The sequence below is a fragment of the Kryptolebias marmoratus genome, linkage group LG15 (assembly GCF_001649575.2).
Source record: "Kryptolebias marmoratus isolate JLee-2015 linkage group LG15, ASM164957v2, whole genome shotgun sequence".
Taxonomy (NCBI): domain Eukaryota; kingdom Metazoa; phylum Chordata; class Actinopteri; order Cyprinodontiformes; family Rivulidae; genus Kryptolebias; species Kryptolebias marmoratus.
In genome coordinates, this window is record NC_051444.1 from 21,655,137 (window position 1) to 21,675,172 (window position 20,036).

Sequence of the window (20,036 nt, forward strand, 5' to 3'; positions counted from 1 at the left end):
TTGTGTGTCCTATCATAAAGTGACGTACACTGTGGTTCTCACCTCTTACTTTACCAAGTTTACAACATCTTGTTCAAGTTAGGTTAACTTAAGCTGCAGTGGTTCAGACAAGACTGTATTTTGGAGCCTCATTTAAATGAGAATAAACAAAACACTGTCAATAAATAATGCAGTGCAGTTCTGCCATTGTTGAAGAGAACTACACCTCCCATGGGAAATTGTAAGTTGAAGCTGGAACGGGACTATTGTTCCTGTGGGCTCGTTCCACAAGTTTTAAATCCCACGCCCTCCACAGAAATGAACAGAACACTGATCTTTTCTTGAAAAAACAAAACAAAACAAACAACAACAACAAAAAAACCCCCACCTAATTACAAATTTTTCAGGTTGTTTCTTAAACGTTGAGCTGGAGAAAAGATGACGCTGCGAGAGCCTCAATGGAGGACGGATGAGTTTTATTCGCTCCGAGCATGAAAACGTACACATCGTTTGAAAATTTACTGTTCATCTGACAAGAAACACAGCAGGAGAGCGGAACAGAAAGGTTAACACGTGTCGCAGCTGCACTACACACCTTCCTCGCCCTTCTAGTCACCGTCAAGTTTCAGTAAAAGGTCAAAAGGCCTTGATGTCAAAGATGAGCTAAAACAAACCGCCCGTTCAGTACGGCAGGCGTATGGAACAATGGGTCTGTGTTTACTACAAATAAAAAAACATATTTTTTAAATTTTTTTACACATTTAGCACATACAAACTAGCTGATCTCTGTGTTGGGTTTATAATAAAATTAAAAGTTATTACTTTTTATTTAAAAAACAAAAACAAAAAATCCTAATTATTCTTGTTTGGAAAATCTTTAAAGAAATCTCAAGTTTTCAAAGCACTCACTGACATTTTTATTAAACACCAAAAATCTTCCTGAATAAAACAAACATTAAAAAAAATAATAAACTGGAAGAAAAGCAAACCCTTACACCTTCTCTGTCTTCTAAAATACACAATCAAACTGTAAGATCAGGAACTTCTGTTAGCTGTATCTAATAAAGCTAACAACAGCGCCACCAGCTGGTTGAAAACACTGCAGGGGAACAAATAAAGTCACTCGGAGCTGAGGGTTGTGAACATCCTGTAACTCTTAAAAGGTGTCAGAAACTCTATTTGACATAATTCTGCTCAGTGTTTATAGAAAGTTGAAAATAAAAACAGAAGATCTCAGACTAAATGTGCACACTTTTAAAGTCCAGCTTGTGTTTGTCATCATTGAGCAGAGATGTACAGGTGGAACAACCTTGACGTCTCAGTTAGGTGTGTTCTCAAGAATTGGAAAATGTGTCTATAATTAGTGCTGGGTGGGGAAACGGGTGTCAAAGCAGAATCACTCTGGTGAGTCACTAATGAAACTGTTTGCTTCACAGGGGTGACCGGACAACAATGATTGTGTACACAAGCTCACACTCAGTCACTCATCTTCTTGTTCTGTGCTCCTCCTGTAGTTCTTCATCTTCGTCTTCCTGAAGGAGGAGAAGCTGAGGCAGGACGACTCCGCCTTCTTCTCTTCTGCTGGACCCGCCGCTCCGCTCACGTCCTCCTCTTCTTTCTTCTCTACCTGTTCTTTCTTCTCCATGGTTTGTTCTCCGGTTTCTTTTTTTTCTCTGCCTTCCTCCTCCTCCTCCAGGTGACTGAGCTGTAACTCCTTCTCCTTCCCCTGCAGATCAGGTGACTCCTGCGCAGCAACTTGCTCCTTCGGCGGTCGCTTGGGTTTGGAGAAGATCATCCTCTGCTTGATGTCGCAGGGGGGGTCGATTTTAGCTTCCTGACGCAGGCTGGACAGGAACTGGTGAGCCGTCCTCCTGTTGTCCTGATCGCTGCTCTCAGCCACGTCCTCCAGGCTGTAGTGTGTCCAGCGCTCCGGGTGCACCAAATAATCCGGCACCCCTCTCTTCTTCGGTGGCGGTGGTGTGGGACAGGTGGGCGGAGGGTGACTCGTCTTCCTGCTGTCGGCGGCGCTCCCCTGGTTCAAGGAGGAGGCGGTCTGCCTCTCGACGCTGTCCAAACAGTCGAAGATGTTGCGGCTACGGTAAGAGAAGGCTAAGTTTCCCCCGCTCAGAGTGAATGTGCTCTGAGCTGTGGGAGCAGCAGCCGGAGCACAGGCCTCCGCCTCCCCGTCATCATCACTGTCATCCAAGTCGGGGTCGAAGGGAGCGCTGCTGGGTTGTTCCTCAGGCTCGGATTCGTCGCTCGCTGACAGCTCCACCGAATCCTCGCTGTTCGGTGTCTGGTTGTGGACTCTGACGCGCTTCTGGTCAGACATTTTGCGACTGTCGCTGCACCTCCGCTAAATAAAAAAACTAATGGGGGAAGAGAAGAAAAGGTCAAAACTGAAGTAGCGGGTAAAAATAAGAAGAAACAAGAGTTAAACGAAAGAATTAATCTGGAGGTCTGCCACCACAGGCCCCTCCTCTACACACACACACACACAGGTGAGAAAGTACTTAGTCTAACATTGTTCTTCTACAGCAGACTGACTCAAATCATGTCAAAGCATCCAACACTGACATGACTCTAAATCCCCTTTAACTTTGCAAGAACTAGATCTAATTTCACAGTCACACAGTTAATAAAAATCTAGTAAAAGAAAAGCAGAGACTCCTTCACTTCTAAGATTTTATATAATAGGAATCATGTAAACACATCTTCAGATAAACAACAAGTTGGCCGTGTCACTATTTTGATAACAGTGAACCAAAATGTAAGAGCAGTGAGTAAAACCCAAGTTCACCCTTGCTGCTTTTATAGAAATTCTCAGTCTCGGCAGCAGCCAGGTGCTGCTGATCAAATGTATTGATTGACTGACCCTCAGTAAGTGTGAACTCCTCTATAAAAGCAGAAGTTTTATCACTTTGCTGCTCTGGAGCATTCAGGTGTGTGTTAACACAAAATGCCAAGGAGGAATTACATCGCCAATGAGAAGCAACTGTTGCTGCTCACGTGTGGGAAAGAATATCAGAGTAACCTGGTATAGACCTTATTTAATTCTTTATCTAATATGTAAAACCTTAGGACTGAAACTGAGTGCACTTCCTTTTTACATGAGTGTATGACTGCCATTAATATAGAAGAAAGTTACTGTTTCTGACCACTCCTTTTAGCTCTAACCAGAGTTACTGATGTTAGTGAGGGGTATCCCCATGCCTGGTAACTGTGAGGAGTGGGAGTACGTACCCTTTAAGTGCTGCTGTTGTTGTAGTGACCATGTTTTCTGAACTTTAGACTATTTCTTCATCCAACTCCACCACACACTGCTGGTTAGTGACCAGTCTGAGATTTAAAAAAAGCACATAAATTCACTCAAGCTACCAGCCTTGAATTGAAAACATCTGAGAACATGTTCCAAAACAAATAGGAAATTAACATGGCTGTAACAAATATTCAGTTCAGTCTTTAATTTTCTGCATTCATCTACTAACTTTTTTTTTTTTTTTTTTTACAAAATTACTGAAACTGTTAAGTGCAAACAGCAGATTTAGTTGATCAGACACGCTATGAGGTCAAAAGTGAAGCATAACTACATAACTACACTAAGACAAAAGAGCCACTTTCTCTGGCTACGCACGTGTCAGATCAGCAATAAATTCCACCAAAAACTACTAATGATTTTGCATAAGAGAAGTAAAAAGTTTGTTTACTCAATAAGTTGTTCTTTATGATTATTCCTACATTCACTGTAACTTAAGCGAGCAGATAGTTTTCTAGGGTGAGCTAAATGTGCTCGTTTTGCAATCTTAAAAATCCCATCACTGTTATAACTCCTCTAGTTTTTGTCCTGTCAGAATGTTCTTGGTGTCAAATTAAAGGCAAGGGGTGCCAAAGTGATCCAGTTTGCTTAAATTTTTACATTTTTCTTTTTGTCACATACCAGATATTCTGCATCAGATAATGTGGCATCACTCAGTTATATTCTACCAGACGTTTTTAATAAATACGTTGTTTGAATTCAGTTTAATAACTTGTGACTAAAATGCATACTTGGCAAATATATAACTATCTTCCAGTTTCTTACAGAAACATGATTGATTACAATAAGTTTAATAAGTTTTGAATGCCTTAATGATTCAATAAAATCGGGCCCACAAGTAAAATCATATAATTCACTCCTATCATGCATTTTATTTCTCCCTTCACTAATTTACTAATCACCTGGTCTAAATTCTTAATGATGTTAATGAATGTTAGTGATGCTATAACATCACTAACATTCTGGTGATTAGAATAGTTAGCATGCTAAAGCTAACTGATTTATCGATGACGGTCCAATTATGAACACAATGAAAACCACGCCTTGTAGATTACACAGGAGACAATCGAACTTATTTGCTCTTCTCAATTAACGTAAAAGTTAAAATGCATTTTAACTTTTACGTTAATTCTCGACGTGTTACCTGAAGGCTAGCTCTATGATCTTGCTGAGTTAGCCACTGTCTTCTTCTACGCTTTCCTGGTGTGTCTACGAAGTTGCTGCCACCTAGCGGTTAACCATCGCGGGTGCAACAAGACAATACTTTTCCAGGGTGACGAAATGCGTTTTTCGTAATTTTAGGCTGTATTTGTGTGTATTATTTGTTGCAAGAAGGTCCGTTGCACAAGGGCTTGCTAATAACAGGCATAATTAGAGGCTGTATGTTTTTAAAATACCGCCTAAGATAAAAGGAGGGCTAAAGCAGCGCTTTGCGCATGCTCAGCGGACCGAGTCACGAGAGGGCGGATCTCCGTTGAGCTCGTCTTGTGATTGGATGTCGCAACGCTGGCCGGGATATTTTGAAAGTAACAGGAAGACGACTGCTGCTCATTTTGTTTGTGAAATACAGCAGCAAGGCGTGTCTGTTTTTGGCCAGATATACAGAATTACTCGTTACTTCTCATGGAGCCAGAAGCTCGGGAACTAGGGTGCATAGTTAACGACATGTCAGACATGGTCGTGGTTGATCTGGATTGTACCGTTACAGCTGAGCTCGAGGCAGAAGACGGCTTCCCTGAAGAAGAGGCCCGTAATGTGTTGGACGTAACTCAAGGTCTAAAGGGTTTGGTTTTATTTTTTTCTTTATGTTCTCAGTTTGCAGTAGTTAATGTTAAAGTCTTTGAGTTTAAAGTTAGTAAAACTTAAACTATTCTTTATGACCAGTCATGCTTTGCTAACAAGCCAGTCTGGTGTGATGCATTCCCTGACGTTTAAGCTAACCCGTTTTTTTGACTGTTTTAGTTGACTTTTTTATTATTAAAATGAGCAAACCTTTACAAGATAACGCTTTTGTGAGTTTCCTTGTGTGACTCGTTAACTTGTTTTTACTCTGCTTGTATAATATTATCAGTCCAGAAATGCTCGTCCTGCTAATAGAGGGTGTAACATCCTTTTTTTTGTTGTTAACCCGGAGTGAAATGATGGGTCTGCTTCCCCCTACAGCTCTGTTTCAAAACGAAGACGATGAAGGAGATGATGATGATGGTGAAGATGATGACAGTGGAACAGATCACTTTAACAGTGAAAAGTCTGGGACCCAGCTGCAGAGATGTGAGCGACACAAAGGAGGGAGCTCCAGACTTCCTGACACCTTCCAGACCAGCAACTTATTATTCTATGAGAGGTTTAAAGCCTACCAGGACTACATGCTTGGTAACCGTGACTTCAGACGCATTGATAATCACAGCCTGCTGGCAGTGTTTGAATATATATTCATTGTGATTTGCTTTGTTTTGTGTAGGAGACTGCAAGCCCTCAGAGGTGGAAGCCTTCACAGCGGACTACCTGGACAAGGTGTTGGAGCCGTGTGACTGGATGGCTTTATGGTGCACCGATGTCTTCGATGTTCTGGTGGAGGTGACAGCAGCTGCCACCATCTTGTTAATCTAAACGCCTCTTTGTAGGAGGTTCATTTTTGTGTACGATTTCATCACAGTTACATTATTTCTTGGCAGCCATTTTTAAAGAGATGCTGTTGGTGTTTTCAGGTGCGAGACTTGGACCTAAAGGCTCTGAAAGCTTGTGTGAAACTCGCGCTGCCGCTGCAGTGTGACACCAGGGGCTGTGAAATCACCGAGGAGGCTATGAACTCTCTCCTCGAAGCCACGCAGCACAAGGTGTCCCTGCAGGAGCTGCAGGTGGTCTACGACGAGTCTGGAGACTTTGATCAGACCGCTCTGGCTCTCGAGCACCTCAGGTAGGACTCCTCAAAAATGGTTCTCGGTCTGGAGATCAGTTCCACGCGTTTGGGTGTCGTTTCTTTCTGACCCCCCCCCCCTCGTCTGTTTGCAGGTTTTTTTACAAACACATCTGGAGGGAGTGGGACGATGAAGACGAGGACGATGACTTTGACTATTTCGTTCGCTGTGTGGAGCCCCGTCTCAGACTGTGAGCACACCCCTGGAGTTTCTGGTGAGTTTTGTGTCTGTGAATGTTAGCTCGTGTTGATAAATTATGTTTTTAAAATCTCTCTTCCCAGCTACTACGACATCTTGGAGGACAGAGTTCCGGCAGGCTTGGTGGCGGAGTATCAGTCCTTACTGGAAAACTGCTCCAAGTGCTTCCAGCAGTTTTCAGAGCTGCGCAGCACCCTCTGTGCCGACTCGGACTCTGAGCTGGACAACGTGTCTATGGTGGAGGGCCTGAAGCTCTGCGACCAGCTGGAGACATTCAAACGCAAACTACACATCATCGAGAACCCCCTGCTGAGGTGTGTTAGTCATTGTTATACATATACCGGGTGTCCAATCCTGGTCCTGGAGGGCCGCTGTCCTGCATGTTTTAGATGTTTCTCTGCTTTGACACTCCTGATTTAAATAACTGAGTGATTAACAGGCTTCTGCATAACTTGAAGAGCAGGGAAACATCTAAAACATGCAGAATAGTGGCCCTCCAGGACCAGGATTGGACACCACTGACATATACCCTACGCTGCCCATCTTTCTACACAAGAACCTGTACCTGTAGGGGCGGCAGTGGCTCAGAAGGCAAGGGTTCGTCCTGTAACAGGAGGGCTGCCGGTTTGAAGCCCCGCTCCATCAGTCTCAGCTGTTGTGTCCTTGCAAGACACTGGTGGTGGTCAGAGGGCTCGGTGGCGCCGGTGTGATGGCAGCCTCACTTCTGTCAGCCTGCCCCAGGACAGCTGTAGCTACAATGTAGCTTACCGCCATCAGTGTGTGAATGAATGCGCTTTGGGGTCCTTGGACTAGATAAGGCACTATACAAGTGCAAGCCATTTACCATTACGTCCCTCTCCTCTCCTGCAGGTACGTGTTGGCCTACAAAGGAAACTCCAGGCAGCAGTGCGTACAGAGCCGTGGGCTCAGAGCTTCGGGCACGAAGGTGGTTCATGTGGTGACGGCATCCTGTGGCATCATTCAGCTCCAGTCCCTCCTCAGCGCACGGCTGATGCCCCTGTGCTCCTCGGAGGACACCGAGATCCAGGTCAGTGCCACACGCGCGCCTACAGTACAACCAGGATCAACCTGTGGGGCTAGAACGCACAGATTTAACCAGCTCGACACAAACGCCTCAAATGCATCTCCTTGTCGTTTCTGTCGGTAAAGATTAGTGCAGGAAACTTTACAGAGGTAAGTTCAGTTTCAGTTCAGTTTAGTTAGTACCGGCTGTCACTTTGAGCGGTTCAAACTCTGAACATAAGCCGTGCAGATTAGTTGAGATGAGGGGTTTTAAGCTTCTCTCAGCGGAGCTGGTGTTCTGTGGTTAATGAGCTCTCTGCAGCTGCTGCCGGCAGTCACACAAAGACCTTTTGTGGACAAAGGAACACACCGCCTCTAAACTGAGTCACACTTTAAGAAATCTGATTGCTTAAATCTTACAATTAATCTGTAGATGGAACCTTTTTACAGAAAGAAAGAAATACAGCTTTATGAAGGAGTATGAAGGTGGTCTATGTGGAAACGCCATCCTAATGAAGCTTTTTGACGCTCATAAGACATTCATCTGCGCTTCCTGTCTTCCTTTCAACTTTTTGGCAACGTATGACATATTTTACACTGAACTGTTGTTCATTTTGTCAGATTTGGTCATGTCTCCTGGTCGGCTGGTCCCACAGACCTCTGTCATCACTACATCACACCCTGAAGCATGAACGCTGCTCTGCTCTCGCACACATCGACCGTTTAGGCTCAGAGTCAAAACCCAAATAGCTTCTACTGCTGTTTCACTGATCGCTATTTATTTACTGCTGCTGGCCACTAAATAATTCATACAGCCCACTTGAAAACAACCTCAGCTATCTCTTTAAAGTCCCATTTGATGAGGTCTCCATGGTGGACTGGACCATTCAGCACCTCAGTTATTTTCTGTTGTTTGACCACTGGCTTCACATTTGACTATAAAATACTTATATCGAGGAGGTCGTGGTTGACTCGATGTCTGCAAGGAGCCCAAATCATTTACATTTTGGCTTAGATTTTGTATAATAAATGAGATTATATCATGTGCTGTTGGTCATCAGAGGTTTTATTTACTCAGTTTTAAGATTTGGTGAATTAAAACCTCGAAATGAAAAGGTGGGTCTTACTTTTTGCCCTCATTGTTTTGAATTGGAGATGTTCAACATGGACGCTGCTGTTGGGTTAACACTGCTCTCTGTACACATTCAGTGGCTGAGCGATGTCTGTCCTTCAGTTCCACAGCGAGCCAGTGTCAGCTGTGGACGCGTGTCATCAGGGCGACGTGGTGATCGTTCTCCCGGGAATCTACAGTGTCGGCAGCTCCATCTTCATACCAGACTCCATCACCATCGAAGGTAGAAAAACACGCTGTACTAAAGGATGTCTCATTTTGTACAGAGTTGGCTGGCAAAAAAAAAGAACCAAATGATAAAGTAGGAGCTACTGCATGATTGTGAGCAAAGCAGATAATAGATTATATTTAATGGTTTCTGTGTTCCAGGCTTTGGGTTTCCTGATGAAGTTGTGATTGAGAAGAAGGTCAAAGGCGACTCGTTTGTGGAATCTGCAGGAGCTGATGTCAGACTGTCCAACATCAAGTTCATCCAACACGATGCCATTGAAGGCATCCTGTGTGAGTACCTCACTCACTTAGAAACCCGTCTGATGCTGACCAGCAACAAACCAGCAAAATGATCCACATGGTACCATAGGAGGGAAACAGAGCGGGCTTTTATCCGACTGAAATGTCTTAAAACAAATATATTAGAGGCAGATGGCGTGTCCCATTTTGAGTGCTCAGATGACATTAATTCAGAGCGTGTTGCCCGCCCTTATTTTGGGCATGTCAGCTGCTTCAACAACAAATTAAAGCTGTGTTTGGGTTCAAATTATCCTGTACCTTCGCACAAAGCAGCGAGGAGCTAAAACCGAAATGTTCCTGTTCTTTATCGCTGTTGTGAAGTAGAGCTGTTGTGTTCCCGTCTGTCGATATTCAGGTGTGCGTCAGGGCACCCTGAACATGGAGAACTGCGTGCTGCAGTGTGAGACCACCGGTGTGATCGTGCGAACATCTGCACGCCTCACCATGAACATGTGTGACCTGTATGGCTCCAAGGTGAGCTCTGCTCCGCGACACTCACTCGGAAACCTCAGAGGCTCGCCGTTTTCTTTCCGGAGTGTGCGTCTCTTGATGGGTGGTGTCGCTGTTCGCAGGGCGCGGGTGTGGAGATTTACCCCGGCAGCGTTTGCAGCCTGGTTGGTAACAGCATCCATCACTGTAAGGACGGCATCCTGATCAAGGTGAGACACGGTGACTCCCGCCAAGATTCAGTCTGACACAAAAAGTCCAGAGTGTCTGAAAGGGCTTCTGGTTTTAGTTTTCAAAGTGGTTTATTTATTTGTAACGATTCAACCAAAGCCTTAACAAGTTCCTAAAAGAAGAGCAGAATAGCATTTTTACTGTTTCAGTTAAAGGTCTGTTCCAGAGAACGGCAGCCTGTTCTACACACCCACAGTACATTTTGATTTTCTAGTTTAAGAAATAAGATGAGAAAAAACTTTATTGATTCCACAATGGGGAAATTGTACACTTGGTCTACATACCTTCTGGTATAAACATCTACCCTGTCAGGACCACTAATCCTTTTGCGGACCAAAGCCTGTTCCTGTTATAGTGGAATGCCATTTTTGGGTTCGGATTAAGGTGTGGTGTGTACTGGTAGTGGTTGGGTTTAGGGTCAGGGTCAGTGTCAGAGTCATGCTACAGAAATGTAAAGACGTCAATACACCGTCTTCATAAGGATAGTAATACAGACTTGTGTGTGTGTGTAGGACTTTGCCAGTGAGCTGGATGGGATGCCATCCATCACCATGGAGAACAACGGGATCCACAACAACGAAGGCTTCGGGGTGATTCTGGTGAAACCAGGAAATGGAGAACATCTGGTTCCTGCTGACAGGACTGAAGGTGAGCAGCGGTTCTGTTGTGTTAAATGCTAACAGAGTAAGTGTTTAACTTAGTATTTGTTTGCAGAAGATACTGCTGCACACGTGGCTAAAGACGAGCAGCAAGAGGGTGTTATAGCTCCGCACTCCGCCGCGTCGTCATCCTCATCAGAGACACCTACCAGCAGCAGCAGCAGCTCGGCACCCGTTCAGCCAGAGGCGGCAGAGGCCAGCGGCACAGACGGAGACGTGGCCTCCGTCACAGGCAGGAAGTGGCAGCTCAGCCGTCAGCTCAGCCGAAACAAGGAGGCGTCCTGCAGCCGGGCGGTCCAGGATCTGATGGAGCACCAGATCTTTGTTTCCGTCCAGGGGAACCAGTTCAAACGGAACGGCAGGGGCGACTTCGGCACCTTTTTCTACTGACTGAACGCCGACACTCTGAAGCGACACAGCTTAACTTAGTTTGTGAGCGGTAATTACTGACAGCCTGGTGATCTCTTCTGTCATGAAGGAGATGCTGCTGGGATGTCTTTGTTAGAGGACAGGAAGTGTTGTTCATCAGTTGTGAGGTCTTTCTAAACTTTCTGATGGAAAATAGATTCTACTTTTGATTTTGCACAAATGATTTTATGTAATTTATTCCTTTTGGGCTCCTGATTTTTTTAACAGTTTTAATACATTACTTGATTAAAATCTGTAAAATTATAATTATTTTTGGAGGTTTGATCTTTAGATCTTGTAAATGTTTTGATTTTTTGAGTTTATTGACTTGTTGCATGCACAGCACTGTTGGCTAAGTTTTGTATTTAATAATTTTCAAATGGTGCTTCTGGACTTTTTAAAGTGTTGAGGGACATTTTGTTTTTCAGTTATGTAGAGTTTTCAGTACTCGGGTTAGAAATAAACTAAGGTTTTATAATTGCAGACAGAATAGATTATAAAAGCGAGTGTTTTGCTTCACACGGCCCCTTGTAGAAATTGTAATTTTACAGATTTTTCTGCAGATTAAAACGTCTTTTCAAATCTCTAAATGTAGTACGACTGATGTTTGGGCTTTTAATGATTTACTTAAACTAATTTTTCCAGGGTGGAATGATTATACAACATTGAAAATCTTGAAAAGCAAGAATTGGAAACCCAAGTTTGAATTTATTGAGGCTTTTCCCTAATCCACAATAAAAATGGTATGTACAGGCTCATAAATCAAGATGTAACAAGAAGTCAACAGGCCTTGTCAAGTTAACGTGGATAGATTCAAACTTGTGCACCAAATTCTTGTTTTTAAAAAGTTGTTATACAACTGTTCAACACTGGAAAAAGTATAGTTCAAAATATTAAGTAAAGTAATAATTTAAAGGCTCAGAATAATGACATTGAGTGTAACAATCCTGTAACACATGCCTGAACATCCTAGAGTTCATCTATTCTGGCTGCAGAGGAGGTGGGAAGATCGATTCTTGAATGTTTGCACACTAATAAGACTCGGCGCAGAGGAGAGCTCATTACTGGGCTTCCACAGCATCAACATCAAATACACATTAAGTCCACTTATTTTTCTCTGACGTTTCATATAACAGCATGTCAAAAATCATCTGGACCTCACTAGGCCTCGATATGAAAACCCCAGTGTTCCACATTCAGTGGAAACACAGCGGTGTGAGAGAACTCAGAGAACAGCGGTAACATGAAGTAATCTGAGTGCTTTGAATCCGTCTTCAAGGAATCGGATGATGTCGCTGTGGAGGAATTTCGGCCCACTCTTCTTTCCACTGTTGCTTCGGTTCATTGAGGTCTGCGGCTCTCCTGAGGTCCCACCACAGCAGTCAGACTGACATCTGGACCACTGAACACCTTTTTCTTTTTAGCCTTTCTGTCAGGTTTGTGCTGCTTTGAATCCAAATCTGCTTCCACTTTTTTAATAATCCCTCTCTCTGTAGAATGATGGACTTCAAATAGTTTGGAAATGACCTTTAACCCTTCTCAGATGAAGGCCATTGCTGATGTCTTTCCTCTTTAGCGTTATGTTAACACACACACTTCTGTCTGCTCCAGACCAGCAAACTGATAAAACTTCTGCTTTTGTAAAATGAGCTCACGCTTCCTGGAGATCAACTTGCATCTGTTGTATCTCTGAGGTTGTATTTCTTTCATTTAATTTAATTTATTGATGTATTGATGCTTTCAACCAAATCAGTGGATAAATAACCAGTAACCTGATCATTACAAAGTCTCTCAGGTTGCTAGGCGGCTTCAGCACTCAGTCTCCTCCTCATGCACTAACTGGGGAGCATGTGGTGTGTTGAAAACCTCATATGTTTAAGAACAAGCTTGCTCCAAGAAGCTAAAAGACGGTTCAATATTCCCCATAAATACAGCCTCACCCTCCCAACCATTTGCTTGATGTAAAAACTCCACAAAATGTGAAACTTCATAAAAGAAAAAAAAATATACATATATATTGTATTTCAATACAAACAAAAAATGTAATTTCATCTTAGTGAATTACACAAACTCTCAGATATACAGGGTGTCTCTGTATAACCAGTGTGTTCATCAGCTGACACTGTTAACTACAGCTTAACGTCCGCACAGATATGAACACAGGTCAGGCAGCAATGAGTGCAACAATTCATTCCACGTAAGGCAAAGTATTGTGTATGTTTTAAAGCAAAGCCGGGGTAATGTACTACCTGTGTACAGGTCAATATGAAAATATTGCTTCATCTGACATGTAAAAATATTCGCAGTTGACTTGCTGATTTACAGTCGAGCTCCGTAGAAAAGAAGAAAAAAAAAAAAAAATCGCTGGAACCACCGATAACGTGAGTTCAGGAGGAGAATCCGAACGAAGTGTTGAAACTGAAGACCAGTGAGACGCCATCCGCCCCGCAGTCAGACGGCTCTAGGCGGACTCCTGGCTGCTGCTCAGGTGGCTCCCCTGCACCTCCAGCTCCTCAGCGCTCACCATGGAGGGGTCGATGGCGGCGTATCTGGTCCCGTGGAACTGACGCAGGTGAATCTGAGAGACAACACAAAGCCAGCTCTGATTCGTCGAACCTAACGTTGCAGCATTGCACGGAAACCACGTCACATCCGAGCGGAGATCTCTGTCCACGGCTGATTAGGAGAGGAACTGCTCTGGTCAGCTCTGGGACGAGAAAACTCTACGAAGAAATTGTCTAAATGTTCACTGCTCCGCCTGTTAAAATCCAATTAACACTTTTTGTTTTCATTTCAAAATGCTGAACTTCTTCTGTTCAGAAGAAGTCTGATTTGTGTGCGATAAAAAAACAAAAAAAAAACCACAGATGATTCAGACAGTTTTTCTGGTCTGTGTCCTATTAGGGTGGGAGAGTTTAAAAGAATCTGCCTAATGACATTATTAGTAAATGAGTAATAATATACGAGCACATAACAAATTTTACACCTATTTTAAGACTCTGTGGACCAGATAGCATTAGGCTGAAATATCTAGCAAACATAATATAAACCTGATTAAAAAGGTTCATGGAAAATGATTTGAGGATTAATTATTTTCTACTGCATCACAAATCCTTTATCAGGGCTTTACCCTGTCAGACACAAACATTGATGAAAAAATAAGTCACACTTGTAGCGCTCTTGTAGTATTTTAGGAAAAAAAAACACGTGCTACTGAAAGACTTCACTCTGAACGAAGCGGTGCAGTTTTTTTTTCTGCATCGACACTTCTAACTGTTTCAGTCAGTGGTGAGACTGGGCTGGCTGGGGGACTAATAACGAAGTAACACCTTCAAAGTTCTGAAACTGAAAACAGGGACGTTTCTGCAGAGACAGACCTTCCTCATTACCAGCACTCACAGAAAATGCATGTTCTACCGATGTCTGTCACACAAACGGGGTTTCTTTCCAGAAATAAACCAATTAAATAGCCTGTGTGTAAGTGCTGACCAGTTGGTACCTGTTCCATCCCTCCAGAAAAAAAGCACAAATTCAACAATAAGTTGGGGGAGAAATCTTAGTTCTGCATTCTGAATTATGCATGTAATTATACATTTCTGAAAAATACATGTAATTTAGTATCAGTTCATTTGTTTAGTTCCTTAAAAACCTAAAAAGGAAAGAAACCAGTTTTGCAGCATTTCTCACCCAGCCTGAACTGCAAACCTGCTCGCAGTTTTCCATTTCAATTTACTGAGCTCTGAAGACACCGAAGAGACTCGGACCGTACCTGGATGTAGAGGTTGACCTCGGCGCTCCTGCACAGGTACGGGAAGTTGCCTCCAGTTTTTAGATGGGCCCTCCTGGCGTTTGGATACAGCTTGTACATCTCCTCTTTGGCCTCCAGGGACAGAGCGCTCTGATCGAACACCTAAATGTCAAGCAGAAACGTCACTCGGGCGGTTGTGGAGTGAACAGAGGTGAGTGGAATGAGAACCCGGTTGAAGAGGGAAAACACTTACATCTATGATGGTCACAGCAACATCTTTTATTTTGTGCGGCTCCACGTACGAGTTCTGACAGTTGAGCGTCAGTCGAGAAGCTAGCTCACTCTGGCCTAAAGTCTCCAGCTGCAGATGGACAACATTTGGGAGGGTAAGCGCTCAACATAATCTTACAACAACATATTACTCTGATAAAAGCATTTAAAAAAAAGTATTCTTTGTAGATGATTCTGATCATTTTTATAAACCAATCAGTATTTTACCTTTTATATCCAAAGTTACAGAAAAGGTCAGAGCAAGTAATCGGTTTTCTGGAAAATCCGAAACTGTTTCGGCTTTCCCTGGGACAGTCAACAAAATCAGCTACCTTTAATTTTATAGAAAACATTAACAATCTGTCCATGGTGGTCATGTAATTTGTGCAGTATTTCTTAGACATACAAAAGTCCTATGAGACGATGAATCTAAAAAAAAAAAAAGTTCTTAACTGGTTAAGTCCAAAATAAAGAACAGTGTATCCAAGTTAATCCAATCAACCTTTACAGATCTCAAAATAGGCGCTCCACGAGGTTCCATTTTAGGACCACAGGTTATTTTAATTACGGACAACATGAAAACAGTGAAGTTGTTCATTGCAAAACGTATGTAGACACTGCCGTCAAACACTGACTGCAACGACTTCACAACAACAGGCGGACTTACTGAGCAGGCCAGCGGTGGGACGGTCACTGTGGTTTAAAGGTTATTTCTTCTTTCCAAATTACACCAAAACTGTCTCGATGGGTTTTAAAAACTGCTTTCATCTAATATTATCATTCTTATCAGAAAAGGCTGCTTAATTACAGCTATGTGATTTTATCACATATTTCCTGTTGTGTAACAGTTTGAGTCTAAGATATTCGGTCGGCATTAAAACGTTTGATGTTGTTGTTCTAACAAGCTTTGTAAGTTTTAGATGCAAAATTAAAAAATTAATGCTACCATTTTTAAAATATACAAGTACCATATTTTAAGATTTGGTCGTTTCATATATTTTTTTGTTTTATCAAATTGACTTTTAAATGTATTAATGGTCTTGTTCTAATAAAGTGAGTTTAAAGCCAGCAGGAAACAGTTAATGGAGCCTAAACTAATGAGCTATAAAACATCATTTGGACATTCTTCCTTCTTGTTTAGACGTCCTTGGATTTGTCAACAGCAGAAAGACTGGAAAATTATTTTTTAACAATGGCAGAAACCAAACTCCTCTATGAACACTGACAGATACCAGCTGTGGTCTTCAGCAGAAACCTGACATAATTTCACTTCCCTTTTTTGTTTTTTTTTCTCCTCATGTTTTCTATTCCCTGTGTTCGTGCATGTCTGAAATAAACCTTTATTCTACAGGTGTACTTGATGCCAATGGTCAAAGTTATTATTTTCCTTTTTCAAAAGATGCCTTACTGAGGTCTGTGAATAAGCCTTAGGTTAAGTCTGTGTGCAATCATTTTTTTAAATGACAATTAAATAAATATAATAAACAGACATGAAGACATTACTCTGCTGGTAACAGACAGCTTGGCTAGCCTAGCTTAGCATAAAGATAGAACCAACAAATCAGGAGGAAATGGCCATTTTAGTTTTGCCCGCATTATGACGTCACTTTGAAGGTGGTGCATTTTTATTAGCGCCTTCTCTTGCAACAAAACTCGCAACACTTAAAGATGTTCTGGGATTGTCATCGTGTCCCATTCTTCTCAGAAACACGGCATAAGGCGTGCAACAGAACAGAATTGTTGTTGTTGCATTTTCTGTTTCAACTCTCTCCACAGATTCTGTATGAGGGAGCTAGAACAGGACAGGCCCATCCCCTCTTCCTCCTCGGTCATGTCGCTGTGGCGTGTACAGAATGTGGATCCACGTCGTCTCGATGAAAAGTGCTCAAACGACCTTGGAAAGGATGTGGTCTTGAAGGCAGCGTATGGTGCTTTGAAATCTCTGCCGGACTTCTCTCGCATCACGAAAGTGGAAATGAGCTTGGGCGAAATCACTGATTCAAGCCCGAGGCATCACAGAGCCCGTCTTTTGGATTTGTTACTGACATCCGTCTGGGTGCCTCTTTTTGTCTTTGGTTAGAAGAAAACTGTCTATTTCTTCCAACAAAAACCTGGAATACCAGGTTGTCTAACCACAACCCACATATTCACTTTGTGATGGCAAGAGAAGTCAAACTAAGCTCTGGGCAAAGTTAAAACAATGCTCCTTTTTGCACAGAAAAGAGCCTGACGGAGGTTTCCCCAACATAATCCCTTGATCATCTTGTTTCATCAGCCAATAATGACTGGCACTTTCTGATGCAGATTCAGCCTTTCATGGATTATAATCACATGCTGTTATCACGTGGCTTTTATTTTGCTGCTTCAGTATTCCTGTTTCGACTTACACTGCACCATTCCACAACACAACACGCCGTTACATCAACAGGACTTCCTTATATCTTCCAATCAGTTCATGTTTTCTTTAAAGCCCTTAGTGTCACTCGTGCTTTTATTAGTAAACAGTTTACAGAGAGTGTCTCATCTAATGACAGCCTCAGTGGGCAAATACTAGAGCAGAGACATGGACACGAAAGACAGCAACATTTTGGCCATTTTGAAGGAAAGATTATCAACAATTATTACCTTACTTGTTGTAAATTTAGCTCTTTTAATGTCCTCAGTTTGAAAAACAAAAAGTTTAAATCTGATCAGACTGACAAGCTAACAGCTAGACTAAAGTGAACTTCTGTTTTAAAACAGCTCCAGATTTTAAAATGTTTCACGCAAGCACCGGTTCATAAACCTTTACATCACACATGGTTATTTACATGGAAATCTGTTGTTATTTGCAGCGGCTGCATCACCTGGAGCAGCCTGGGTCATTTCCAGCATGGATTTTATAATATTCCTGCCAAAATAACCGTGCACTACAAAACTAATGGCAATGTAAATGTTTACATAATAGAGTTTGCATGAAAGGCTGTGAAATTTTGATTGGAACTGTTTGATAATGATAAAAAAACCCCCATCACTTTTGGAAGTGGGTGTGCTGGTACAAGCCATTTATAGCTTGTCAATAGAGTCAAAGCTCCACTGAAACTGCTATCTCTTCCTCCTCCTCTTCCTCCTGAACTTCATGTAAATAACATTATAATTAATGTAAAATTGACAAGGGTGCAAAGGTTTAGGACATGGCCTTTGCATGAGCTAACAGGGAAGATGTTGTTCCAAACTTTCCCCAGAATCCACTTCAAAATGGCCAAAATATCACTTTAAGTTTATCATTAAACTAAAACAAACACCCATCAGTAACACTCGTGAACACACACACTTACCCTATCTACCATAAAGTCAATCGCGTCTGCCATTTTAGGGTCCACGGGTCCTTTAGAAAAGTTCCCCAGAACGATCTTCTTGAGTAAGAAGGCTGGCATCATCCAGAAACTGTGGAGAAACAAAAAAAACCCCAGCATGAATATTGAAATCAAACCTTCAGAGGAGGCTGCTTGAAGTGTCCAATAAAAGCACCTGTTGGACGTCCACGTCTGGTTAAAGATGGACGTGTCACTGAATGAATTACACAAGATCAAAGAGTGAACTCTGGGAGATTTGTGTGTGTACTCGGCAAACTTCTGAGCTAAGAATCCGCCCAGAGACGCTCCAAACAGGTGGACCTGAGGACGACACCGGCTCGTCATTAGACGTCACACAACCAGCTCGCAAAAAAGACGAGTCCTCTTTAAGGCAACTTGGGACGAAGTCTAACCTTATCCAGATGAAGGTGATCCAGGAGTTTCCGAAAACCGTCGCAGAACTCCAGGAGATCCCAGTAGATGGGATACTGCAGCTGGAAAAAAACCCAAAAAACATCAAGTTAACAAACATATCAACAGGATAGAAACATCTTCAACAAATGAAGTAGTGATAATTTAGAAATCCTAATCTGATCAATAAATCAGCACTAAATGCAGTGTAAAAATAGACAGACACATTTTAAAAATGGAGTAAACAAGTCCCCACATTTAAATAACTAATTTATTGTGCAGCCGGAAAGTTGTGACCGGTGTTTAAATTCTCTGACTTCTGATAGATTCAGTATTTTTGCATTGCCAAACTGCGTTTCTTATTATTACTTTCATTTTACACCATCTACCTGGTGTTTTAGTTATTATTTATAATTATAATTATTATGTCCATGTCACGTGTTCACTTCTGCTTATTCATAAATTAATTAAAGTTGTGGTACGCGTGAAGTTCAAGGTGAAGTAATGTGTGGAAGGGATGCGACTCTCCTTGTGCGGATGCTAATAAATAAAACGGGAACGGACCGTGTTGTTCTCGCAGATTCGAGCTCACCGAGATGACTCTGTAGCCCCAGCCTGTCAGGGCCAGGAGCTGCTGGAAGAACACCTCAGCTGTCCCGCTGACGGGGGGAAGGAAGATGATGGGACACCTGATGCTCTTTGGGCCCGCATCGTACAAAGACCACACCTTGCTGTCATCATCGTCGACGATAATCTGAAAGAACCAAAACGAGGACATGTGAGGGACAACAACATGGCATGATGCCAACGGGACAAAGATCCCAAACACAGCAGCACATCTACAACAGAAGGACGAATAAAGAAAAGAATCAAGGTGTTTTGGAAACACAACCCAACTGGTGCTGTGGTGGGACCTTGAGAGAGCTGTGCATTAACAGATGGGTACAAATCACAAGGAGCTGAGAAACACTGAAAAGAAAAGTGGGCCAAACTTTAATCATAACCCAATAGAATACAATATACTGTATTTACCCAAATCTACAGTTTTTAGATGGTTACTCCAATGTCCTGCGATATAAAACCTTAAAATTAAAGAGGATGTTTGTTTTTTTAAACACAACTGATTTTCAACTAATAAGAAAATGGGCAGTGATAAAAAACAAAAGGTTTGCCTCTATTTTAGGGATCAACTGATCAAGATGCATGACCACATTTTGTTTTATGTATGCCGTGAGTGTGTTTCTAAAGTGCACACATTCTACAATATCCACCTTCACAATTGTCATGGACTGGGGTGAAGGAGGCGAACCCTGAGCGCAGACTCATGTTGATAAAAAAACTAATTTATTTAGAAATAAAAGGCAAACCCAAAACAAAGGCTGACGTGGCAGCAAAACCTAGACTAAATACAAAAAAACATTAACTAACTAAACTAAACTAAACCTGAACAG

General features: G+C 42.3%; 3 protein-coding genes across 5 annotated transcripts in view; 1 reads left to right on the forward strand and 2 right to left on the reverse strand.

Annotated features, from left to right (window-relative positions):
- Positions 1-436: 436 nt before the first annotated feature.
- On the reverse strand, positions 437-4,577 carry tssc4 (tumor suppressing subtransferable candidate 4). 2 transcript variants are annotated; one of them, XM_017419594.3, is made up of 3 exons: positions 4,440-4,577; positions 3,223-3,318; positions 437-2,348 (listed from the first exon to the last, which is right to left on the reverse strand). In XM_017419594.3, the coding sequence occupies exon 3, from the start codon at positions 2,309-2,311 to the stop codon at positions 1,460-1,462; it is 852 nt and encodes a 283-aa protein (XP_017275083.1). In that variant the 5' UTR covers positions 2,312-2,348; positions 3,223-3,318; positions 4,440-4,577; the 3' UTR covers positions 437-1,459. The 2 variants fall into 2 exon arrangements, with proteins under 2 accessions (XP_017275083.1, XP_017275084.1); XM_017419595.3 differs by lacking the exon at positions 3,223-3,318 and having other exon boundaries at positions 4,440-4,518.
- Positions 4,578-4,758: 181 nt separating this feature from the next.
- shcbp1 (SHC SH2-domain binding protein 1) lies at positions 4,759-11,405 on the forward strand. Of its 2 annotated transcripts, none has more exons than XM_017419582.3 (13): positions 4,759-5,078; positions 5,459-5,668; positions 5,757-5,872; positions 6,004-6,212; positions 6,308-6,403; positions 6,495-6,725; positions 7,282-7,459; positions 8,669-8,789; positions 8,936-9,067; positions 9,432-9,550; positions 9,649-9,735; positions 10,267-10,402; positions 10,469-11,405. In XM_017419582.3, the coding sequence occupies exons 1-13, from the start codon at positions 4,919-4,921 to the stop codon at positions 10,801-10,803; spliced, it is 2,130 nt and encodes a 709-aa protein (XP_017275071.1). In that variant the 5' UTR covers positions 4,759-4,918; the 3' UTR covers positions 10,804-11,405. The 2 variants fall into 2 exon arrangements, with proteins under 2 accessions (XP_017275071.1, XP_017275072.1); XM_017419583.3 differs by having other exon boundaries at positions 4,759-5,069.
- A 1,406-nt stretch (positions 11,406-12,811) lies between these two features.
- Positions 12,812-20,036, reverse strand: part of spg21 (SPG21 abhydrolase domain containing, maspardin) — a 12,036-nt gene continuing 4,811 nt past the window's right edge. Inside the window, exons 3-9 of the mRNA XM_017419593.3 lie at positions 19,178-19,339; positions 18,588-18,668; positions 18,350-18,495; positions 18,157-18,265; positions 14,823-14,930; positions 14,591-14,731; positions 12,812-13,399 (exon numbers count right to left, since the gene is read on the reverse strand). Of these exons, the coding sequence (XP_017275082.1) occupies positions 13,283-13,399; positions 14,591-14,731; positions 14,823-14,930; positions 18,157-18,265; positions 18,350-18,495; positions 18,588-18,668; positions 19,178-19,339 (864 nt within the window). The 3' untranslated portion in view covers positions 12,812-13,282. The remainder of the gene's footprint in view (positions 13,400-14,590; positions 14,732-14,822; positions 14,931-18,156; positions 18,266-18,349; positions 18,496-18,587; positions 18,669-19,177; positions 19,340-20,036) is intronic.